At 38.4% G+C, this 27,314-nt stretch overlaps 1 protein-coding gene across 1 annotated transcript in view; it reads left to right on the forward strand.

Annotated features, from left to right (window-relative positions):
* The window catches only part of LOC124161476, a 174,027-nt gene that overhangs the window by 81,792 nt on the left and 64,921 nt on the right, over nt 1–27,314 (forward strand). Inside the window, exon 11 of the mRNA XM_046537798.1 lies at nt 939–1,231. Coding sequence (XP_046393754.1) covers nt 939–1,231 — 293 coding nt within the window. The remainder of the gene's footprint in view (nt 1–938; nt 1,232–27,314) is intronic.

A 27,314-nucleotide genomic window follows, 5' to 3' on the forward strand; every position in this document is an offset into this window, starting at 1 on the left:
ACTACATATTTGAACCATTCATATACCTTGAACCAGTATAAGTTGAACCATTTCTTTCATTTAGTTTTTTCATAAATTTTGTACAATCGAAATTGTGTTATATGTTATGTAAAATGCTTAATAAAAGTATAAGTATTCATGAAATGTGTACCATAAAATAATAAAATGCCCATAAACGTGGGAAAATTGTAGCATTATAATAACACCGCCAAGATTTTCTATAACACCGAAATCACATGGTTTTAAAACGAATTTTAGCAAAAAATAAAACCACTTTCACGGACCTCTAACCATTAGTGATGGTTCAAAGAAGTTGCCTCTGTTTTTAGTGGGGAAGTACGTGAAACGGCTCCTTTACGAATGCAAATATCGCTCTTAGTCAGTAATTTTTCTTTGGGCATGAAAGACCAATGGTGTGTTGTAATCGAGGGAGGCACTCGCCTCTATGTTAGATTCAATGACTGATATTTAGGGTAAATGTTCGTCCACAGACAAAACATTGTTGATAATATTGTGGGAGTCATTGAATGAGTTGAGGCTCACTACTGTAATGTTTATGCATGGTAAACATTTTGTGTCTGCGTGCAAGTCACCACATTGCCGCTTCCTTTGGATGACCAGCCACAAAACATGCTGCCATTTTCAGCAGTCCTCCAGGAAGGGGTTTGATTTCCTTTTAAAAAAATGTTCACGATTTAAAGTATTAGTTATCTTAACATGCAAAATACCATCTGTGTGCTTTATTTTGTTCCAATAAATAGAATGATGCTGGAACTACAATTTAATTAATGCTATAGATATGTAGTTAATGGCCCTCATCTTAAGTGGCTTGAGAAATTTTGTGATGTCGTAGATAAAAGAAAAATATTAATTCTGCTCAATGTGAGTGATGGTGGCAGTCCACTGCTCATGGCTCTATGCTTTTGGTCACAATTCAGAGGGGAACGAGAATCCGCTGCAAACGGCTACTAAACTAGTTCCAGTCCCAGAGTCCATTGTGAGCCCCGAGTACCGCCCACAAGCGTCGTACATGCCGTCAGCATCTGTCCCCCCGAGGCAGACGGGGCAGAGGGAGGAGGTGGAGAGGAGGAGAGGGGGCCAGGGGCCATGGGGGTCGTCGTCGTCGAGGTGCTGTCCCACCACCAGCTACTACCACCCCTCCGCCCCCTCGGCCAACGCCAACCATGTCTCCTCAGTGGGGCCAGCCAATGCCGCCCAGTCATCTGTGTCGGTAAGTTTCATTCTTTTTTTATTTTAAGGAAGTACTCAATCCACATAGAAGTGGTAGCAGTGCCACTTTTCTTGGGTCTAATAAGGAGACATGTTCGGGATATGAATGCCGATGCTGTAAAAGTCAGTTAAATTGGTATTTTTTCTACTATCATCTTATTTTATGGACTTTACATGAACCTCCACCTTACGCATTAGGTTTGGATTTTTAAGACCCATGAATACTAAGGGCTTTTGTTTAATTCTTTCGGGTCATGATGTTACTACTATGAAGGAATACTGTAGACTCTTGTTAATACGAACAATGTTATTACGAAGTTCTCGATATTAAAAAGCAAATCTTTGGTCCCGACGAAAAGGCCTATTCAATGTATGGTAAAAGAAACGTTATTACGAAATTTTCGTCGTTACAAAATTACAAACCTCAGTCCCAGTCCTGGCAGTTACAAAATAAACCTTATTGTAAAGTTCCACGTATATAAGCAACAGCATTTAGGTGGCTTTATACTACACTAAGATTTAATAATTGCACCATGTTTAATTTCTCCTTATTCACTATGCTCACGAGCATCAACTATGGTTCTATTTTCAGTATGCACTCAACATCATATAATAAGCTTCATTCCTGTGGAATGATGGTTACCCACTCATAACTGCTCGTAAATTGGACGTACAGTTAGTCTTCTTCTTACGCACATTTGATTTAGGAACTTTCTGAGATGCGAACGTTCAAAAATTTCAAATTTCGAATTTGCGCCTTTCCATTTACCCGTTGTGATGTGGTGTGTCGTAGAGGAACTCGCTCTTCGGGTATAATCTGAACAAAATGTCATTGAATCCAGTGTGAAGTTAGGAACTGTTCAGCATTTTGCCCATTCTTCCTTACTGCAGAGAGCGATTTTTTTCGGATCCGGCTGTGTCGCTTTCATCACAATCATGAGTTGACGCAAACTTGTAATGTAGTGTTGAGTTCTGCAGGATAACAGCACTCCTCGATGACAGCACAAAAGGAGGGGCGGAGAAACCTGCACCTGCAGCCAATAGGGTGGTTTCCTATTATTTTTTTATTGCCTAAATCGAAAGATTATTACTCCTGGAGTACGTATTTCATGCTTTTAGATTTTTAAATGACTAAATCTATTTTTCGCGATTAAATGAAAAGTGAAAATTTACAAGCGCGCGGAAATGCGACGCGTAAGTATGAATGCCGGGAAATCTCTCTGTGTGACGTATTTCTGGTTCCCGCTGCGACCGTGTGAGGTGACCTTGAGGCGAAGCTTAGCGCTGATACGACACAGGCTGCTAGCGGGTAGCCGAGTACCCTGCTGGCTGGTAGTGCTTGGCTTAAATAAGGATTATTAATACCTTATCAAACGAAGAAAACTTTCCGACCTTAGCCAGTTTTAATAAGTGATTATTAAGACATGTTTCCCTGAGCTCTGCGCCTCATGCATGCATTGGTAACCTCAGACGATGTATAACTCCTATCTTCTCCTATAGAAACTAGGTCCCTGTGACGTCACGTGGAGTGGCATCGCATGGGCGCCAATCTGGCCCTTTTCAAATTAGGATAAAAATGGACCATTGTCATTCGTCTAAACCGGTATATCTAATACGAAATAATTTGTATATTATGAATACACTAATGGTGGGTTACGAATCCCAATCAATGCCTTTCGTTTTCTTTGATGAAGGAAACAACCCTATTTCGTTCCCCCAAACGCACCTCACACCCTCCACTAGTCATACAATGTTGTCAGCTGCACATGAAGCACCGAAATTAATCTGGACCACCAAAACAAGCCCTTTCTTTGAATCACCAAAACAATGGGTTCTCCGTTTGGGTCCTTTGTGGTCGTTGTCCCTCCCAGCTCCTTTATTTACACAACCCTTACCCCTATTCACAAGTAAAGTAGGCGTTTCCCTCTCTTACCCGACAACCTTGCACCCGTCCCTCAAATACACCATTCTTCCTGTCATAGGACAACTCTCGGCGGCCGGACTGTAGGTTTATCAACTTACAAACAAGGTCTCAGAATGCATCTAGTTCGTATATCGAGGACTTACAGTATTCGGAAGATAATAACCCTCAATTGCATCATGCCGCATTCTTCTATTGAGGAAATGAAACAAATTCTCTTGTTTTTATGTATTTGTGTGTAATTTAATCGCATATGTTATATACTTTTTTTTTCGAAGATTCTTAAAAGAAACGTTCATACGAACTCCGTTATTACAAACCTCCGGTTTTTCAGTGCCGTGAACTTCGTTTTCACACATCAATTATCATGAGAAAGAGAAAGTATAGGCCTTGAAAGTACACAGTGGGGGAAATAATTTAAATGGCAAATTGGAAAGTGATAAAGGATGTGAGTGCAAAAGGAGAAGAGTTAAATGGGGTTCATTTCTGAGAGCTTCCGAGCATTTGCACTCCAAAAATTAGGATATTGGTTGAATTACACCATAGAGTAAGTGTATAACGAGGGCGCGCCGCACTTTCAAAAATCGTATATATTTTTGATGTAGTTCTGGAAGAAATAAGTACAGTGGAAGCCCGGTGTAGCGAGAACGGCTTTGTACGAGAATTGTGGTTGTCGCAGGATTACTCGGGAACTGGGCCTCGGGAAATTCCAGTGAACACTGTGTCGTATAATACAAGATCGAAATCTAAGTGACTAGGAGAAGATGGAAACTTGCTCAAGATTCTTTATTTAAACATTCGATCTCTCAGAAATAAGGCTACTGATTTAGAGGTCCTTCTTCAAGAAAAGAAGAGCGATGTTTTATTGTTAACTGAACATTGGCTGTTAAGTGACGAAATACAATGCTATGCTATCAATGACATGAAACTTGCAGCTTCGTTTTGTAGACAGGATAACAGAGGGGGAGGTGTTGCAATTTATTGCAAACCTTCCTTGTCTTTTTCATGCAAGAAGACGAAACATAACATTGAAAAAGTCCATGAATGTGCATCAGTAATCTTAAGAGCATATAAACTCAATCTAGGGGTAATTGTGACGTATAGATCTCCAAGTGCCTCTTTCATCTCTTTCTTACAGGAATTCAGTGACACAATTCAATTTGTGCTAAGTTGTAATGTTAACTACCTAATAATCCTTGGTGATTTTAACATTGATTTAAAAAGTCCCTCTATCCAACGTGAAGAACTTGGTGCCCTGTTTCAATCTTTTGGCTTAGCAGTGATTAACGATGTCCCCACGAGGGTAACTTCTCAATCTTCTACTCTTATTGACTTAGTTGTAACTAACTTACCAAATAAGAGGATTTTGTGTAATACCATATTTAGTCATATGTCTGACCATTGTGTCCTTGATATTGAGGTGAAGCTTGATGATTTTAAATCTACTGCACCAATATATATTACTAAACGTTTTTATAATGATAGCAGCGTTGATGAATTTCTTAAGAGTTTGGCATGCGTAATTTGGGAGGACGAGAATTACATTTCTGATGTTGATATTAAATTTAACTCCTTCCTTAACAAATTTTTATTAAATTTTAACCATTCCTTTCCTTTAAAAACAATAAAGTCTACCTGTAAAAGGAAAAATGTCAAATTCACGTCGGAGCTGATGGACATGAGTATTAGAGTAAGAGATTTACATCGTCAATGTAAATTTTCTGATCCATCTCTTTATAATGAGTATAAAGTACTTCTGCACAATTATAAAACTCAAATCAAGGAGCTTAAGAAAAATTATTACAGCCAGTGTATCTCCTTATCTAATAATTCATGCAAAGCAGCATGGAATGTTATTAAGCAGCAGACGAATAATAAACTCACCCAACAGTCGCCACCTTTCATAAAGTTTAAGGATATTGCTGTTTCAAAGCCCGAAAACATAGCAAATTGTTTTAATAAACAGTTCTGTCAAGTTAATGATGATAGCATTCCATCCACTATCAAAGCGATGAGTACTTCTGCCTCAATATTTCTTTTTCCCTCAGATCCTGCCGAGGTTGAAGATGTCATAAAATCTCTCGCTAATAAATGGTCTGTCGGAAGTGATGGGGTACCTATGCCTATTATTAAGCTAGCTGCTAAAATTATTTCTACCCCTCTATCGGATATCTTCAATTTATCAATCTGCAATGGTCATTTTCCGACAAATTAAAAATTTTCTGTGTTATGCCCAATTCATAAAAAGGGATCTTTGAGTGACTCAACTAACTATAGACCCATAGCACTACTTTCTGTTTTCTCGAAAATCTTTGAAAAACTCTTTTACAACCGTATCATTGTCTATCTGTGTAAATTTAATTTATTGAATCTCTCCCAACATGGCTTTATTAAAGGCAAGTCAACTATGTCTGCTGTTTTTCAGCTTGTTAATGACATTATCTTAGGTCTTGCCAACCAGAAAGCAATTATTGGGATTTTTTATGATTTAACAAAGGCATTTGATACTGTCAATCATTGCATATTGTACAGTAAACTTGTCCAAATCGGAATTAATGGCAATGCTTTAGCTTGGATAAAATCCTATTTAACTAATCGTAAGCAGGTAGTGCAATTAAACACTAATTGTAATGGTGATGTTAATCAGAACTACTCAGATGTCCTTATATCAAATTGTGGAGTGCCCCAAGGATCCATTCTAGGGCCACTATTATTCATCATTTTTATTAACGACCTACCATCTCATTTGCATCAGAGTAAAGTCATTTTATATGCTGATGATGCTACTACTCTGAGTTTTGGTAATAAGACAGGGGAGGTGATTGATATGGCACGCTCATCAGTAGCACAGATGATTGACTGGTGTAAAAGTAATAACTTAAAATTGAATGGAAATAAAACATGTTTTTTAAATTTCCATCACAAAATTAGTCCTCCAGAAATGAGTCCTCTACTTAAGACTAATTCATCAACAGCCATTCAGCAGTCTAGCTCTACAAAATTTTTAGGGTTGAAATTAATTGAAAACCTTGATTGGCAATATCATATTGAGGATTTAGTTAGCAAAATGGCAACGGGAATATATATGATTCGCAAATTGGCTCCAACTACTTCATTAGAAATACTGAAATTGATATATTATGCCAAAATTCATTCTCACTTGGCTTATTGTGTAGTTTTATGGGGAAACACAAGTGCTGCTGCTAGAGCATTCTCTATGCAAAAAAGAGCATTGAAAGTTATGGCAAATGTGTCCATCAGGTCTCCTGGAAAGCCATTATTTCTAAAATATAATATAATGACACTACCAAGTATGTACATTTTTTACTGTGCACTATTTGTAAAAAAGAACCCTACCTTATTTTTACCAAACTCCTCGGTTCATGCCTATCTGACCCGTGGGAGTGAAAATATACATATCTTACAACAATTATGTGCCAAAAGAGGTCCACATCACTCTGCCTCGCTTATTTTTAACAAATTGCCTACGAGTATAAAACATATTTCAAATATTAATGTTTTTAAGACAGAATTAAAAAAATTTCTACAGCCTAAGGGTTATTATAATGTAAATGAATTTTTGTGTGATAGTTCATGACAACATGTATGTTTTGATGTTCTCCCTGACAATGTTCTATGTCACATGTTTGACCCATAGAACAATAAAGATATTATTATTATTATTATTAGAAGCAATGCAAAAGCAGTTACAAGAAATAGAAGAATTAAGTGATCAAACAAGTGAAGTAAGAAAATTTTACAAAGCTGTCAAAAGAATGACAAAAGAGGGGTACACCGCGCAATTGGGCATGTATAGGGACAAGGAGGGAAAGATACTGGGAGATGATGACAAAATAGTAGAGAGATGGACAGAACATTTCTGCGACCTGTTGAATGATAAAGGGTTTGAGGAAGAGAGCGAGGTGCATGAATATCAAGAGGGAAATGGTGAGGACGCTATCGAAGAGCCTACGATGGAGGAAGTGGAAGCGGTTGTCGGGAAATTAAAAAATAATCGGTCACCTGGTGAAGATGAAATAGCCCCAGAACTTATTAAGAAAGGCGGAAATACACTCATGAGATGCATGCATGAATTGATCAGAGACATTTGGAGACAGGAAATAATGCCTGTAAAATGGAGAACTGGCATTATATGTCCCATACACAAGAAAGGCGACAAAACGCTCTGCAACAATTACAGAGGAATTACGCTGTTGAACATTGCATATAAAGTGCTCTCAGGAATTATACAAATGAGAGTTAGCGAAAGAGCTGAAAGCATCATTACTGAATATCAGGGTGGATTTCGACGAGATAGGGGGACAACAGACCAAATATTTACTTTGCGTCAAATAATGGAGAAGCACTTCGAGCACAACCAAGATTTACACTTACTGTTTGTAGATTTTAAGCAAGCGTTTGATAGTGTGAAGAGAAGCACACTGTTTGCAGCACTAAACGAATTAGGCTTGCCTAAGAAGTTAATCAGACTGGTAAGAATGACAATGCAGGAAACCATAGCTAAGGTCAAAGTCGGCAATAAAATGGGTAGTGCTTTTCCATTTAATATGGGAGTAAAGCAAGGAGATGGTTTGTCTGCAACATTGTTCATATTGGCCTTGCACTGGGCAGTAAGGGGAGTTGACACTGGTGGAACAATATTCTATCGGAGCAGTCAAATACTAGCGTATGCAGATGATATAGTCATTGTAGCCAGATCTGCAAGGAAGTTGAAAGGAATATTTGGCTCACTAAAGGAAAGCGCAGGAAGAATTGGACTGAAAGTTAACTGTGGCAAAACAAAATACATGTGCTTGTCCACATCTGAAGCTCGCAGACGACCTCAGACATTAGATATCGACGGAGATAAATTTGAGGGTGTCTCATCCTTTAAATATCTTGGGGCATTGGTGACATCGGATAACTCAATAAGTGCTTGCATAAAAGACAGAATCACCGCTGGTAACAGAGCGTACTTCTCAAATCATAAATTGTTGAAAAGTAGACTGATAAGAAGAAATACTAAATATAAAATATATAAAACTTTAATAAGACCTGTTGTCACTTATGGATGTGAATGCTGGACGTTATCAACAGCAGAGGCGCACGCACTTAGATGTTTCGAGAGTAGGATCCTAAGGAAAATTTATGGACCCATACAAGAAAATGGAGTTTTTCGAAGACGATGGAATGAAGAACTTGACAACCTCATAGAGGGCCAAGACATTGTGAGATTTGTCAAGTCACAGAGACTCAGATGGATGGGACATTTGATAAGAATGTCAGAGGAGAGTGTGGCCAAAAGAGTTTGGGAGGGAAAATTATTCAGCGTAAAAAGAAGAGGACGTCCACGCCTAAGATGGCTAGATGGAGTGGAAGCAGACCTGGCTACTTTGGGGATAAGAGGATGGAGAAACAAGGCCATTAAGAGGGAGGAATGGAGGAAGATTATAATGAAGGCCAAAGCTGACAAAAAGCTGTAGCGCCAAGGAAGAAGAAGAAGTAGTTTGTATCAGAATTGTTTTCTGAATCTAACATTAACTTTGTTTCTAGCATGCAATGATCTGATAGACCCTTATCAATTACTGCAGATTTACATTTTGATACATCATAGTTTGTAATAATACTGTCAATTTGAGAACTTGAATTACTGGTAATACGAGTTGGACTATTAATTAAACAATGCAAACCATACGAATGTAGAGTATTCATGAGATCTGCAGCCTGATGCAGATCGGTAAAATCACAATTAAAATCACCAGTCACAACCAATGTTCTATCATGCTTGTACAGTGAATGGAGTAGTTCATCCAATTTTTCTATAAATTGATTTAAATCACTAGTTGGTGAGCGATAGATACAAATTAAGACTAGTTCAATACCATTGGATTTGAATGAGCATGCAGCACTTTCAAATATCTTTTCTTCTGCCATAGGTGTACTTATTACATGAATTTTATTATTTAAATCTTTTAAACGACTATGTGCAAAGATAGCTACCCCTCCATGCTTATGAATAGTGTGCGAGTAATTAGCAATACACTCATAATTGATTACCTTTGTTACCTCCAATTCTTCATTATTTAGCCAATGTTCAGCAATACACACAAAGTCGGGTTCTGGTTCATGCAACGCTACTTCAAGCTGGTCTATCTTATTTCTTAGACACTGAATATTGATGAAATTGACAGATAAAATGTTGTTATGTTTATTCCGTAGAGATTGCACATTCTGGCAACAAACGTTCAATTCAGAAGCAGCATCACACACTAACCTTCCGGCATTGTGAGGCGTGGTTTCCTTAGTTTGCTGGGGACCGATATTCCTATTAAGATCCTCAGTTGCTGAAATCCCCGCTTGTCAGGACCTTATTACATAGCAGGCAGCAGCTTGATTCCTTGTGACATGCCTACTACACACACTAGGAACACTGGGGCTTGCCACTGCAGAGGCATTAAGCGGCGTTTTCAAGGTTGCACTGACGTTTGGAGAGTTGAAAGGAATTTTAGGAGGGTAAAAGTTACCAATAAAACATCTTTGGGCCACACAGCACTGTGTAGTATGTACCTCATTTCGTAGGGTAACTGGAATATTTAATTTGAAAGAACTAAGAACGTCATTCGATTGCAATTGCTCACACGTGAAGTCGTTCACAGGGAATTTTACTGAAAGAAATTTCAGTATGTCATCAGGAGAAGTTCCTGGAGAAACACGTCCGATAAAAATATTCATACGACGAGGAACTCCAGCAAACGGGCAGTTCGAGCCTGCTACAGAGTTGTTGCTGACAACAACGTTCGCCCGCTTTCGCCTTTGTTTCTTGGAAGAAACTATACGAAAACCTTCGTCACTGATATTGTTTGCGTCGCTGTGCAAGGTGTTAGCGTCGTCCCCGGTGTTTTTCGTGACAACTTGGGATGATAATGCATCAAACGACACATTTACAGGCTCAGAAGATTCTCGAGCGTCTGTGGTAGGCAACACAATTACTGGCACAGAAGATTCTTGAGCGTATGCGTTAGATGCGTAGGAGGTAACAGCATTAGCAAAGGTCACCCTTTTACCAACCTTTGCCGCAGTTTTGTGCTCTTTTGATCCAAACACATCTTTCAGAGAAGCCAATTCTGACTTAAGATGTTTAATGTCTCCGGCCATGAAGGCGAGAGAAAACGTGCTTAGGCGGCAACGAAAACATTTCCAAAAGAAGTAGTTAGCTTCATATAAGGCCTTGAAGTAGATTTCACTCAACTTAGAGCACTTAAGGTGGAAAACGATACAGCAAAAACCGCAAGAAATAAAATTTTCGCTCAAATTAATTGAAGTTTGGCAGGAGCCACAGTTAGGCGAGTATGACAAGGACGCCATCTTGTCTATCATCTTATCTCATCGTATATCATAATGGTCATAGCCTCTTTACCACAGTTGGTAACCATAGCAGTAAAAGTATTTGGTAATCAATTCTTAAGTGCGTCGCTGCAAAGGAACACGAGAGGTATTCATCAGCAAGAGGATTATATTTTTGGGAATAAGGGTGGTGATAACCTTGATTTGTTTGCATTATAGCGTGATGAGTAATAGCCCATTCCGTTATAATGTCCATTGGCTTCCTCAGAATGAGCATAATGCCTTGTGATCATCATCATCACTGGTCAACAATTCTAGGATTGGTTTGACGCAGCTCTCCACTCAGTTCTCCTATCAGCTAATCTTTTCACTCCTACGTATTTCTTCTCTTTCACATCTCTCTTTACTTGTTCCATATATTTTGTTCGGAGTCTTCCTTTTCCATTCTTGCCTTCCACCTGTCCTTCGACGATTGTCTTCATCAGGCCATCATGTCTCAAGATGTGGCCTATAAGGTTGTTCCGTCTTCTTATTAAGGTTTTCATGAGGCTTCTCTTCTCTCCTACCCTTCTTAGGACTTCCTCGTTACTAACTCGGTCGATCCATTTGATTTTCATCATTCTTCTGTAGCACCACATTTCAAAGGCTTCTTTCCTTATCCTTGCTTTCTCCGCTGCGGTCATTGTCCATGCCTCACTTCCGTATAGGAGCATACTCCAGATGTAGGTTCTTATGAATTGTTTCTTTACTTTCATATTTAAGTTTCCTGCTGTAAGCAGGTCTCTCTTTTGGTGGAATGCTCTCTTCGCCTGGGCTATTCTGCTGATAATTTCTTTCTTGCTTCTCCCATCACTAGTTATCTTGCTTCCCAAATAACAGAATTCATCCACCTCTATCAGTTTTTGCCTCCCTATTTTAATGTTGGTCTTGACTTCTTCTCTTCTGCTGCATACTAAGATCTTGGTTTTCTTCGTGCTTATTTTCAGTTGATATCTACTCATTACCCTACCCATATTAACCAGAATATTTTTCAAATCCTTCTCTGTTTCTGCTATAACGGCTTTGTCATCGGCAAATCTTAGCATGCTAATTTTTTCTCCATGGATATTCACTCCCAATTCCTTTTCTTTGATTTCATTAATGGCTTTTTCAATGTAAACGTTGAAAATTACGGGTGACAATGTACAGCCTTGTCGCACTCCTTTCTTAATTCTTGCTTCTTCACAGCTGGGCCCTGATTTTATCACGGCTACTTGGTTTTTGTATAAACTGTGGATGATTCTTCTGTCATTATAAAGAACCCCAATTTCCTTTAGGATTCCAAGCATTGTGCTCCAATCCATGTTGTCAAATGCTTTCTCTAAGTCCACAAACGCAACGAATGTTGGCTTGTTCTTTTCCATTCTCTTTTCTATGAGCAGTCTTAGGGCCAATATTGCTTCCCTTGTGCCTTTGTTTTTTCTGAATCCAAATTGGTCCTCATCCAAGTACTCTTCTGCTTTTCGTTCTATTCTTCTATAGACGATCCTTGTCAGTATCTTTGATGCATGCGTAGTAAGGCTTATGGTCCTAAAATCTTCGCACTTCTCCGCTCTTTTCTTCTTAGGAATAGGGATTGTAATGTTCTTCTCGAAATCCTTTGGTATCTCATCTGTCGTATACATTTCACTAATGATTATGTATAGCTGGTTCAATGTCTTCTCTCCTGAATTTTTAATTAGCTCTGCAGGAATGTCATCAATGCCAGACGCTTTATGTATCCTGAGGTCTCTTACAGCCGCATCAAATTCCGATCTTAAAATTGGGGCTCCCATGTCATCCGCATCCACTTCCCTCGATGACATGGGAGACCAAGATCAAGTTGTTAATCAAGAATGTTAATCACTTACTGCTAGGCTAGAACATAAGAAGGTGTATACAAAAGCGACTCAGTGCACCTCTAGGAATAAGATAACATTCGTTAGTATTATATGCGATACTAACGATGCGAAAAAGTTACGCCATCACGTTATCACGGATTTTGAGTTATCCATTCATTAATGGTTACAAAATATTTGATGTTATGTGTATTAGATATTTATTGCTTCTCTAACAGAATGTAACAGTCCAAAACCAACTTTTTGTCTTGGATAACACATTATTCATTACAGTATTGCTTTTCAACAATAATACAGGATTTGTTTCAAGTATGCAACATAAAGTTTTAAGTCAAAACTTTGAACCTCAACCAACCCGTTGACGAGCCTTTCCGGAGATACTTCTTGTGATTGGCTGAAATGTCATCTATTGATGGTGTGCCTGAGTCAAAGCCCTCATTTCCCCCATTGTTGGGGACTTGGGGACATTGTCCAGACAAGTGAAACTAGTGATATGCTTTCAAAAGGTAAAAAATTTCCATGAAAGGTAAAACATTTACATTTGTACGAGTGGTCTGAAAAACTCGGTCGATTACTTTAGGAATGGCACGAGAATACCCTATTTTCGGGGTTTATCAAATACAGTATGCGGGAGAATGTTTGTGTTAATCAAATCGATTGAGATGGTGAATTTATTTCTATAATTTTTTTGCATGTTGTTGTTCACAAACATTTACATTTTATATGCTCTTCATTTCTGAAATTCCTACTACCATAAATATATGCCTTTTGTTTTCTTTGATGAAGGAAACTACCCTATTACCAAATTACAATACAAAAAAATACCAATGCAAAACCAATATTCAGGTTGAATCGCTGAGTGAATGTAATCATTATTAAGTTTTTAGTTGGTTAGTGTATTTATATGAGTCTTTTTATATATTGTATTTGACTTTATAAATGTCAACACTTGGAGAGGCTCTTGAAAAAATATAATATAAATTGGAGCTACAGTTTGCGAGTGTTAACCTGGATCCGCCCAATGTAACAAAAATGTCACACCCTGTATCGCTCCACTGTAATGGCTCTTGCATCGCTCAGGCACGGTACTTTGTTGTGTTATATACTTCATTAGAAAGAGGAAGCTATGTGCTTCAATTTAGGGTAAGAATTGTCAAGTGAGAGTGAAGACCTATCCTTTAAGTACCCCTGTACATAGGCGCCTTCCCTAGACACTAAAGATGGACGTTCGCTTTGTGTAAGTATTTAATTTTTTCGTCAATTATATGCGCTGCGGCGACAATTTTTGGTATATATCAACATAATGATGCAAAATTATTAATAATACTTTAAAATGTTTGGTATTGCTTTCCATTTCTGTAATATTCTCTGATAAATGGTACTGTGACATAAATGTCACATTGGGCGGATCCCTATACAAATCTTCAAAGTTGCAAATTATATGCTCTAGTCAGAATTTATTGCAATTTCAATGTGTTTTCCTTCACATTCTCGCCAAAAGATTTATATTTATCAATTAATCGATAAATTTGCATTTATTAACTTTTATTCTGATGATTGCGTTTGATTAAAGTTTTTATTCTAAGTGATATTGATAGCTCGGACATATTGCACTGCGTGAAGCCAAAGAGCTCCCGGAAAATGAAGACTTTCATGAAGTGTACCCAATACACCTTGAGCCGCCAGAAGCAGCAGTAGTCTCTGATGAGGACATTGCAGATGACCAGGCTGGTGGACTTCTGGAAAATTGAACGGGAAGACCACCTCTGGCAAGAGTGGAGCTTGTTTTGCGGCTTGATAATGATAATTCTTAAGAATTTCAAGAGAAGTCTGGAAGAATTTCGGTACCAGTTACACATAAGGAAAAGGATTCCAAGTCAACGAAGCCTAAATCACGTCTCCAACGGAAAAAAGTAAAAAGCAGCCAATTTGCGACGGGAAGGTCATTTTGTAAGAAATAGGTTATTCCCCTAAATAGATCTTCCTGAATAGAGGGATAAATCAAGTGTAGAAATTTTTGAAATAGTTTTTTCGGATGACATTCTTTTTTTCTAATGGAATAATCAGATAATTATGCTACGTCTATTGTTTTTTCATCTCCTAGCATCAGTAAATAGGAGATGAAAATTTTCATTGGAATTTAACTGTTATGAGGTAGTAACAGGTGTCCATCCAAGCGATGCTCTTGGGAAGATTCAGGGGATGTTCACAACTCAATGGTTACCGTAGCCTAGCGTAGGAATAGGTCCCTTGTGATAGTAGATACCTTCACTGTGCAGACAATACAATGCCTGACATGAAAGACAAATTGTGGGAAGTCAATCCGTTTTGGTGGTGGTGGTGGACTATTTTTTCTTGGCTTATGGGTGTAGCTGTTCACAAGCGGAAATCTGGGCATTGCATGTCACAATTAGAGTTCAGGCGTGTAATAGTGCAAACGTAACTCGCCATATATGTGAAGGAAAACACGTTGAAATTGCTACGCTGAAACGCAAGCTGTTATCTTTTCAGCTGAGAGCAACAGACATGTGAATCACTCCCAGCTTTTTATAAATAATTGCTTCAATGTGGTAGAAGAGTTAAAATTCCTAGGAATTCATGTGGATCAGCATCTGAAATGGGATGCACATGTCACAAAATTGTCCAAAAAGTTGAACTCAATGTTTTATCTTGTATCTGTTTTGAAGCATACTGTCAGCCTAAATGTGCCCAAAACTCTGTACTACGGTATCTTCTATTCCCAATCTCTTATGGCGTCATACTATGGGGAAATTCCTCTAGAGCAAAGAATATATTCTTAATTCAAAAAAAGTTAACTAGGTCCATGTGTAACAAGTCTTATAGGGCACATTGTAAACCTCTTTTTCAGAGACTGGGAATTCTAACTTTTCATTCTGTGTATATTTATATGGCTGTGCTGTATACTAGGAAACACCTTACTGATTTTAAAACTAATACATTTTATCATTCATATAAGACAAGAAGTTGTGATGATGTGCATGTTTTAATGTCAAACCTAAGTGCAACTTCGAAAGGGCCCCATGCAATGTGTATTAAGTTATATAACAATCTGCCACTAAATATTAAAAAGGAAGAAAGGTTTTCAGTGTTCAAACAAAAAGTTAGCTCTTATCTTCTAGATAAATGCTTTTACTCAGTAAAAGACTATCTGGCATCTACACATTGATTGTATTTATGTATATATATATATTTTTTTTTTGACATGCCCTATGTACAGTAAACTCTCGATTATAAGAAGCAGGATTTTGCCAAGTTTTTTATTATACGAAGTGATATTGCGGTCCTGGCGAAAAGCCTATGCTAAATACATGGCACTATTCGATTATACGAAGTTTCGATAATACAAAATGTTTTGAAATTACAAACCTCAGCTCGGTCCCCAGGAGCAAATGGCATTCGTTTATACGAACTACGGCGAAATATTTGTCAACAAAACTAGTTACGCCGGCGTAGTTAGCTAAAGAAAATCAGTGCTTCCGACTGTGGTCCGTCAAAAGTGTGAAATCGTAAATGATAGTGCAACTTTGGACAGAAAGGGTTCGCCTAAAACCTCATGGAGGGAATTTAAGGGAAGTAGGAGTTCAGTAAAAATATCGCGACTGCCATAATACCCCTATTTACGTGCCTATTCGCAAACATCGCATCGACAATACTTCGTAGTTTAACGTGTCAGGAAGGTCGTGCGGGGTATTTCGTACACTCCTACTTAACCCTTTGCACTGCTGTGAACGTACCTGGTACGTTCGCAAGGCAGGCTGCTGTGAACATACTTCGAAGACTACTTGACTACTTTTCGCCGAAGCACTTTGAAGGGTCCCTAATCTGGGACCCTTTCCTCGACGAGCTCACCCTTGCTGGCCCCTCGCCTCGACCCTCTGAGCGGGGGCCTCTCTCCCCAAAAGTGACCGCTCTGACTGCATTTTGAAAATCTATCAATCAATGCCATCATCAAAAAATAATTGTTTGCATCTCACTCCTGCCAATCAGGCAATCAAGTACGTCTCTGAACCGTGTTTCTGCGATGAGAAATAACGATTTTGTTAACATTGATAAAATGGCCAAGTTAATAAAATTGTTATTTTTCATCGCAGAAACACGGTTCAAAGACGTACTTGATTTCCTCCACTACATTGCAAATTGCTGGAAATCGGCCGAATTCCCTTTGATAGCGCATCATGAAAATGTTCTCGAGGTTGGTAATTGATACAACTAGCATACTAGAAATTCTACTGCTACGATATCACGGCTATGGTTGATTCGTTACGTTATACCTTCAGGAAGCTGCAGCGGATGAAAAATGAACTTTCCTCTCGCGTGCCTCCCCGTTCTCTCATGCCGAGAGATCTTTCTTTCCAAAGTCTTTGTTTACTCCCTCCCGCAGCCTTCTGCTGATCTTGCTGACACCCACCTTACGCATCCCAAACCCCTCCTTCCTCAGCATTTCCCATTCACTCCCTCCCTAAGGTGACTGAGCTTGAGTGCGTCGTAAAAAAATACGCCACCCAAACGTAGACTGAGGCAGAGCTGAAGGCCCTTTCCCCACCCTTCTTTCTCCTGCCCCTTCACCCCTCGTTATGCTGACCACACTTCTTTCCTCATTCCAACCCCCCCCCCCCACTGGGAACGTTCTCCGACTGTGGAGAAGGGCATGGTTCATATTTACCTGCAACGGGGGTAAGTTTTTAACCGGAGAGAGGCTGAAGAAGTATCTTCCACTATCGGGGAAATGGTGCCGTGCATATAATTCTCTCTCTTCTTCTCTGCTGAATTTTCAATTGAAATTATTTTCTTTGCTCTTTCCACACTATATTTATTTACGATTATGGCACGACTATTTTTAGTTCTAAAACTAAGAAAATCTTTTCTCTATGTCAATGATCCTTTGCATAACTTTCAATACGGCGGAGAAAAGAACACGAAAACTAAATGAGGTCAAGGTACAGGTTTTTGCATGTCATTTTTGGGAATTCACGCAAGTGAACCAATACTTCACACACATTGAGAAATGTTGAAACGTCTCTTGTAGGAAAACAATCAATGTTGATAATAAGGTTTCTCTCTTTACTTCTCCAATAATGGAAGATGTTTCTCCTGTTGTTTTCCGGTTGGAACCTTGCTCCTGTCGGCATAAAAGAAGAGAGACATACTATCAGGGCTATTCTGTAACAGATAGCGGCTCCGCTATCACGACGAAGATGCTATTTCTGGCGCAATATTACGCCCCCCCGATTCACTATCTCAAAATAGCGGCCCCTAAGCGGAATTTGGGGTCGCTTTATAGCATCGACAATAATGCCAGCATTTGGCTGGCGTTATTCCGATAGTGGCCCATACCAGGGGTGGAGTTTTGTACACGTCCAATCATATTTCTCGATTCTTTGCAATAAACAAATGAGACACTCCGAAAACGCAGCAGGATACTCGGCAACCCGGGAAGAAGTTAAAAATACGATGTGGCTTGTGTTTGGAGATTTTGCTCTTTTTCTATCGGATATTTTCTAGCCTAAGTAAATAAGCGTCTATATTCAAGGGTTCAACAGTCGACGACGGAAGAATATCGCCAATTTTTGAGCTTAATATATCGGAATTTACAAGTATAATTGTCTTGAAGAGGACTTCGTCCGCTACGCACTATTCGTTCACCTACACCTATAATGATTATACTCTTATGATTAGTGGTGACGAAATTATTTTTACTAGTATGTTCATCTTCAGCCACGGCTTGTTTACATCGTTTGTCTCATTGCTCACCGTAATTCTACGATGTCCACAGTTAATCCACAGTTGTCCACATGGGTAATTATTTAATTATAAAACATTTTTGTCACTTGAAATCACATTTTAGGCCATTTAAAATACATCCGTTGAGGAAAACAGCTGTTTTCTAGATTATGCGGATGTCATGGAAGGAATCATCGCGAGTGTTGTGATTGTGAACTCGTGTGACATACTTTATGGTTTCTAATACCAATTCCTCGAGCAATAATTATGGAAGTGTTATCATGTTTGCATTTTGATACCATTTCCATGTTACTACAAACAACTATTGGCGTTGATATGACTCGGACTAAATATACTAGTACAGTGTAAATTTGTGATATGCCGCAAGAGGAATGATGTTGAAATGAAATGTATGCAGTTTTATGATGAATAATTCATTAAATGTTTCCTTGTTTCGAGCAATCATTCTGTTCATTTGCCCCTTTCTTCCGTTGGAAATCACGGTACGTACTTATTTGTATATATTAGTATGCATTGTCAATTGCAGCGGTGCTGTGTGATAGAATGCTCGCAAGGGCATTTATTAAGGTAGGAGAGATATTTTCATGTTAAATCCCATTCTCTGCTGATGAGCTTGATCATAAATACTGTAAGAAATTTTCGTCGTCTGCAATGCACGGAACTGTTTTCGACCGTCATTTGTATCTTGCTCTCGGAGATCTTGGATTTGCAGGTAATATCATAAAACCTAAAATTGGCTTTCGCTGACCGCTAGATAACGATGGAATAATTAAAAAAAAGATATTTAATCATTATTATGTCTAATAATTAGATATTTATAAATAACTTCATGAGTTACTCGACTTGTATTACTTGCCCTACACTAATTTTCATACCGACTACAGATTTCACGGGGGCGATATATTACGCCCCCCAAAATCGGCGTGAAAACCTTAAAACCGTGAATTAGCCGTGAATTTCGTCTACTGTGAAAAAGCCGTGAATTTTGTCCTAAAACCTTAAAAATCTCTCAATCTTGATAATAATACCTTCCCAGAAATTTTCAACTTCGTTCGTAGCGAGTGCACTTCTATTCATTGTGGCGAGCATCGTCGCATGGGTCAGAAAAGCGTGGGAACGAATGTTGCCTGAAGAAAAAAAAAATCTTTTCCCAGCGCTGGCCTTTTCTCTCCCCCCACCTGAAATATGACTCCACTTCTCATCAGCTTGTTTACTTTCCTCCACTGGCTTGGTTTCCCCTCCCTCGGTCACTGCTTAGTCCCCCTTCCACCCAATTAGGCTTCCCACTGGCTGCAGCGACCACTTTCGAAACTAAATCTAGATGGCATTTGTGTCGAAAAATTTGAACGTATATTCAACACCCTCAAACCTGTGATTGGAAGACCGCTAACCTTGACAACCTGCTATGCGCTGACACTACGCTCCCTGCGTTTGAACCGGGCGACAGCGAGCTTTCGGCGCGACGTTACTAATTCTCGCGCGTTGCGGCCTGAAAACGAGAGAGATTTCCGCTTATGGCTACACAGCATTACACGGTTTTTGCATGCGTCGACCTGGGACTTGCCAGTTTTACGTCGCAACCGGAAAGTTTGTGTGGAAATATTTGACGAGTGATAAAGTAAAGTGAAAGTGAAAATAACATGTTTCAGCAGGTATTTATTATGTCTTTATATATGTATTTCAAACCAAGTGAATTATAATGTACCTATTTGCACCTGTCTAAGACAAGGTTTTTTTTCCTCCTAACTCCTACAGAAAAGACGGTTCCTCTTACAATCGAATGCAAAATTCTCGACGTCAATCGGGTTGTATAATTTTCGTCGGAAAAAATATGGATACCTGAGGTTGCCACCTAATATATATATAGCTATACAACGAAAAATAAACGTCAAAAATACCTGAACAGTAATTTAGCTTATTTAATTTTGTGTTTAAGTGAAAAACTATTGCCATTTTAGGCAGCAGGTAAAGCGTGCGTGCCAATCAATCGCCGGGTGCACTTCTGCCGTGTCCGCGAGATCGCCTGCTTTACCCTGGGTTCGGCTCCATTCAAGTTAGAGCTAGATCAACTAACAAAATTTTTGTGTGGTTGATTACAATTCACCTAAATTTTAACCAGAGGCGGATCCAGGATTTCTTTCTGGGGAGTGGGGAGCACAAGCAAAGCCGTATCCAGGGGGGGGGCACAAGGATACCTCATGATACAAAACGAGCGCAATGATAATGTGACCGTATTCAAAATCTTGCATATTTTTTAAGTGTCTGGGGGGTATGTGCCCCCGTGCCCCTCCCTAGATCCGCCTAGGATTGTAACGTTCAAGGCTCAATGCAGTCGCGATATAAACTGCTACAAAGTCGTTCCATTTTTCCCAGAGCAACAGTATGAAGGGAACATGATTTGCCTCTGATTAGAGGGATCGATTCAGTTTTGGTTTCAGAGTATTACGATAGCAGAGAAAAGAAGTCATTACACTGCCGCTTTCAAAAGAAAAGTTATACGATGGAACCTCGATCTATCGTTCCCGCATTTATCGTTCGCCGTTTCTGGTCCCAAATAAAGTTCCTTATAGACAATGTAATTTTTCCCCGCATGTATCGTTCCCCGAAGTATCGTTTCTCGCATTGATCGTTTGAAGATTGCGGTTCCGACGCATAATTTTCCCGCATCCATCGTTAGATGAAATAAATACAATGTGTCATTTATGGCTAATAACGAATAGCACATAGTTGGAATCTCCCCAAGAGATGGAAATACCATTGGGAGAAGCTCAGTGCCGTGGGAAATTAACACTAGCGCATTTCCCAAGATCCATTCAGCATTCGCCTCCCCTCTTCCGACGCTTTCATCCTCTACAAAATAAAAAAAAAGGTCCCAGCTCGCGCAGGGATTGTATTACGAAGACCTTAGCTTCGAAAAAAATATCGAGTTACACGAGATCAATAGAAACGTATTTCGCGCTCCCCCCTCTTCTCACATTTTTCAGCCTAACTCCTTCAATGTTCCCAGTTCCTGGAGGTCAACTGCTGCATGAGTCACCTATTAGCCCAAAAGGTATCTAACAATGATATTCAGCAATTGCTATTATGCTTTTATTAGATTGAAATGTTAGTAATTTGCGCGTAATTAAAAAAAAACTAGACCAAACACGACGTATTTTAAGCAAGGAAATAGATGGAAAAATACGATGGTGATTTTTGGCGAAATGCGATATCCTCGTAGCTGAGCTTCTCGGCAGTTAATTCGGAATTTTGTTCCGAAAATATGATATCAGGTTGTTATCAGTTATCAATTTACGAGCTATACTATAAGTCTCACTTGTCAGAGTTACTGACGAAGGGATATCTTCTCAGGATTTTTGTTTCCCCCTACTAACAATTCGAATTCATCTGCTCATCTGGCGCTATGATAGTTAGAAAAGAATGGGTATCTTAAGGGTAAAAAATTTCATGGCGCAGTCATATGGCCACGCTTCGCCCTCTTCAGTATGCTCTGCGTACCCCCGTACGCGATAGCATCAGTTCCGAACTTCACCTCGTACGAGTGGTTCCCTACTTTCCAGGGTGGCTGGACTTCAAACCACCGAGTGTTTTCCATGTGGGTTTAATAAAGTCAGGTTTCATTTTCACTAGTTTAATTTTATTCGTCTTCGGACCATGGCCCCTCCGAAGAAACTATTGAGAACTTTAAGAGATGGACTGAAAATAATTGAACATGAAGAAAAGAATCAGGGCTAGATGCGCGTGAATATTGCAGAGCGCCTGGGGTTGTCCGCTAGCACATGATGGTAGGGGTGGGGGTAGAGTGAGCTACCTGGAGAAAACAAGTAGAGATATGAAGGCGAAGATCCAGATGGGCGTGCCACTGACGATTAACGCAACATTGTTCACGCTTTACATACTACCTCAATTATATTAAAAATATATTCATTGGAAAGGAACAATTCAAGTAATTGACTATTTTTGGCGTTCGTCATCCATCTCACAACCAGTCACTGTGCCGGCGAACGCGGTTGTTTTAGGCACAACATGCACATTGCTCTCGTGAATACGTGTACTGGAAATGGTGTTTGATGGATAAGAATTTTTACATCAGACTGAAATCCATAATAGCAGTGTAAATGCCGAGTGGAGAGCAAACATTTTTTTAGTGAGGTGGCGTTTTCCTTCAGAATTTTGAAAGAGATATGGGTCAAATCAACAATATGACCTATGTTTCTTGATAAAGTACTACTATTCCTGTTATTATCTAAAATATTGTTTGAAACCTTTAATGAATATCTTAATCTGGTGCTTTACTCAAAGTGAGAAACCAAACTTTTGCAATTTTATCCATTTATCGGCCTCCTGGAGGAAATTTTAGCATTTTGTTAAATACTATAAATGATGTTCTTGTGACGTACCAGTTACATTTGGTATCTTATTATTGTTTAGTGAGAAGTCTATCGCAATACATAATTGCAATAATCTGTATTATTCATTTTAATAACAGTCCAGCTACTAGCTATGTGATCACTTTTAGGTGTACATAATTATTTCCAGGCCTAACTCGAATCAACTCATACTAGCATTACAAAGGTCCTAGCATCAAAAAATTCCAACAGCAATTTTTTCTTTTTATTTTATTCACTCGTATTTTAAAATGATAACATGTGAGGATTATAGACCAAATGAAGAAAGAGATTGCTCCATTTTCATGCTTTGATTTTAAAAGATAATCCTTAACTTAATTTATGAATATGTATACAGAGGATGGTTATGATAGAATGATAACAATAATGACACAACAAAATAAACTAATCGAGTATATTTTATTGTACTAACAAAGCTGCAGTATATATCAAGCTATAATTAATGTGTGAACAATGTAGCGTGTTAAACTTAATACTTCCCATATCTAAATTATTGTGAACCATCACATGCTACAGTTAAACAACAGTTTTATATTAACACAACTCATGAATTTGCGCCCACGATCTTACCTCACATCACATACTGACATCTATTTATCACTTCCTTATATTAGGAGCGACAAACTCATCATGCCCAAGAACTCATGTAAAATAAATTGTGACATACATCCAACAGCAGTATAAGACATTACTCAAAAACAATTTAATGTCGTTGATACATAATATACTTCATTGAAGATTATGGTTAAAAATCTCTAATTTGCATTCCAATATCTTATTAATACCACAGCTGTAAATGTAATGTATGCAATTAAATTGTCGATGCCATGATTTTACACCTTAATGTATTTATTACTATGCTGAGTATTCAATAGGTAGTTCAGAAAATTAATAGGATTCTTTCACTGGTTTATGATTGGCCATTTATCTAACTTTTACATAACATTGTGGGTTATGTGATCCCCTCACCAACATCACCTTCATGAAGTAAGATATTTTAAAGTGCATTACTATACATTAATAATCTTTAGGATACAACTAAAAAAACAATATTACCAGTTTTCTCCAAATCCTGTGCAGCAGTGTTATCTAAGTACATCACATAGATGAATACTACTAACACCTGAGCGTGTATAATGAATAATACTACATCGTTCATTACTTCTTATCTCTTGACCATTAATTAATAAAATCTACCCAGAATTTGTAGTACCACAATATAGTATAAACATACCGCAATACCATTATCTTCGGTTACCTTTAAAAATCATGAACTATTTTCATGTTTGCCACTGTTAAAATAATCAGTAAAGGTTATATTTAGTTCACTAATTAAATTTCTAATTACCGTATTTCCCGGCCTATAAGACGCTCCGGCGCATAAGACGCACCTCGATTTATCAGGTTAGAATTTACGAAAAAAACTAAAATACTTGGATAATACAAAAAAGAATTTTAATGATAAAATTTTACATAATAACGGAACTTTAATATTAAAAAATTTTAAAATTATTAATGAGCAAATATATCAGAGTTTATTCATCATAGAACCCCAGAAATTCCTCATCACTGCTGCTAAAATCATTCGCGTACATATTTTCTCGGTAGTCGTCACTTTCCTCATACAAAATGTCATCTTCACTTCCATCCAGCGCATTGCTGATTCCACACTTTTTGAAAGACTTTATGATAGTCTCAGTTTTTACTTTCTGCGAGGACTTTTTCACCCACTCACAAACGGTAGAAATTGACGGCCGTTTCATTCTTCCGGTCGGTGTGAAATCGTGAGTTGGTGCCTCAATCCACTTTATCCATTCTTCACGCATAAATCCCTTGAATGGTTTATTGATTGAAACATCCAAAGGCTGCAGTTGAGAAGTCAATCCACCAGGAATCACAGCAAGATGCGTCTTCAGTTCTGTAGCAAGGATTTTTGCGGAGTCCGTTATATGGGCCTTAAACTGATCGCACACTAACAAAGACGATTTCTTCAGAAGTCCACCTGGATGCCGGGACCGCACCCTCTGCAACCACAGTTTCATACCCTCTCCATCCATCCATCCCTTAGGATGAACATGAATATAAATTCCATGTGGAATTGTACACTTAGGCAGCGTTTTTCGTTTAAAGATCAACAAAGGAGGGAGTTTTGAACCATCAGCACAACACGCAAGGACAACAGTATAGCGTGTTTTTTCGTTGCCGGAAGTCTTTATCGTAACTGTCTTTGCACCTTTAACGTCCACAGTTCTATTTGATGGCACATCAAATGTCAAGGGAACCTCATCCATTTTTCCTATCTGTCCTATTTCAAAACACTTCATTTTTCTCAGGTTAAGTACGTATTTATGGAATTCGATAATTTTTCTTTCGTATTCGGGTGGCAGTTTTTGTGCTATTGTGGTTTTAGTACGCATGCACAGACCATTTCTCTTCATAAATCTTTCACACCACGACGTTGTCCCAGAAAAATCGGCAATAGACATATCTATCGCCAACTTTCTCGCTTCCATTAAAATCATTTTTGTTGAAACAGTGATCCCGTTCTACCTGTGATTTATTATCCAGGTCTTAACGTGCTCCTCAATAAGCTTTGGCCATTTCGGAGAACATGAACGTAAAGTTTTCTTACTCTTCTTCTTCTTCTTCTTACTTCTCGGTTGGAGGTGGGCCGAAACGCCTTGCAGCTGCCCGGTTGCCGTGTTCCGAAGCATATTTCACGACTTCAAGTTTAAACGCAATACTGTACGACAATCTTCTCTCTTTGGATCCCATTAGGTTATTCCAATTTTGACTTTTTATACAGAAATTACCAAGTTTCTGTGCTTAGAAGCACATGTGCAGACTAAATAGAAAGATGCGTATTACGCCTGAACTGACTGAACACCGAGCTCATACTTTGTTACCTAAGGTTGAGTGCCGGTGGTGCCGGTAGACTCGTGAGTTTATCGTGAGAGATACAATGTATTAGCATATAGATGACATCTCCTTCGGCTCAATGTATGTAAGTTTTGCAGCAGCACCCATTGCAAGATTAAACTAAACATGCTACATTGTATGCATTTCTGATTTATCCGGGAATTTTTTTAAGAGAGTTAGACATCGACGTATTAAAGATTTATTTGTAACAACCTGCTCAAAAGAGTTCTATTATTAAAATTTTTAATGAATTGAACTATTTTCAATGCCTGACACACTAAAAAATACTTAATGGTAATTATTTATCCTGTCAAAACGGTTGCTTACTGTAGGACGAAGTTATACCCGTGATATCCGTATACCATCGGCGCATAAGACGCAGGCAAATTTTACAGCACATTTAGGAGAAAAAAAGTGCGTCTTATCGGCCGGGAAATACGGTAACATGTGTCATCTCCAACATCACCGAAAGGCCAACATCGATCAAGCGAAGGTAAGGGACACATAATTTTGAAATTACTTTTTCAATGGTTTTGATTTGTATGGCCATTACACTTGATTTACATACATGAAACTAAAATGTAAAAGTGTACTCCTTATGTAAGCTGAGGTACCAAAATGCTTATCTTGATATCGAGGTTAACTTATGTACTGACATCGAAACTTGATGCGATATTATCATACAAACAATATAATTCTACATGCTATTTACTCTAACAGCAGCACTGATATTAATACTAGCTAATATAGTAAATTTCTTTCCTCAAGATAATATCCTTCAAACAAACAACTTGAAATTTAACGTTACAAACCTTCGCAACGACTGACCGATTGAACTACCATTTGATTCCATGCAAGTATACTTTATATTACATACTATTACCGCACACATAGCAGTTATAATAACACGTATGATGTAAATACAAAACCATCAACGAAACAAGAACAACAGTAGGAATATCTTCCAACAACATACCGGTGTCTTCATAAACAACATCAATCTCAGCGTTTCGATATTCGTTACTCTCATGTTGAAAACCCACTAAATTTAAATACCGTGTGTTCAAGCCACTCAATTTAACTGCAGGCTTTCCGTTACGTAGAATCTCGGAGCTATTAAAAGCTGTTCCACGGGTGATATGGGTGATTCCTTCTGTTTCCTCTGTCCTGTTATGAATACGCTCTAGTACGAAATCAACGGCAAGTTTGGATAATCTAAATTTCATTTTTAAACTCCTTATTCTTCGTATATATCATACGCATTTACTTCCAAGGACCCGTGGTGTGCACGTACGTTGAAATAATCTATAATTATGTCCAACTCCTCGCCAGATGATGATAATACGTCGGCCATCTTGGTTGATCATGGCTTGATCAGAGAAAATCCATGATCAACTTGATCAAGGATTTTGATCCCCGATTAGCGCTGATTGTCGTTGGTGAAACTCGATCAGTGTGATTTGAGATTATTTGTACAGTTGATCCAAGATCAAGCGTTGATCGGCGTTGGTGAAATCGGCCCTAAGTGTCACTACTTTTAAGACCAACCTACTAAAATATTTGAAATTAAGAATGTATTATTCTGTAGATGAATTCTTAAACAAAGTTTGACATATCCTGCATCATTGTATATTTGTATTTATGTATTGTATATATATTTTTTAACCTGACGTGTCGTATATCAGTGTACCCCTTGTACTTCTAGATCTCTGGACATATAAACATTATTATTATTAATTACTCGCCAAAATCCTGCGTTTCCTGGGACATAGGCAACCTAGCAAAAAATAAAGCATTGATTGTTTTTCCGCATTCATTTTATAATCGTATCGTTATTAGGAAAAAAAAATT

Source organism: Ischnura elegans, chromosome 6 (genome assembly GCF_921293095.1).
Source record: "Ischnura elegans chromosome 6, ioIscEleg1.1, whole genome shotgun sequence".
NCBI lineage: Eukaryota > Metazoa > Arthropoda > Insecta > Odonata > Coenagrionidae > Ischnura > Ischnura elegans.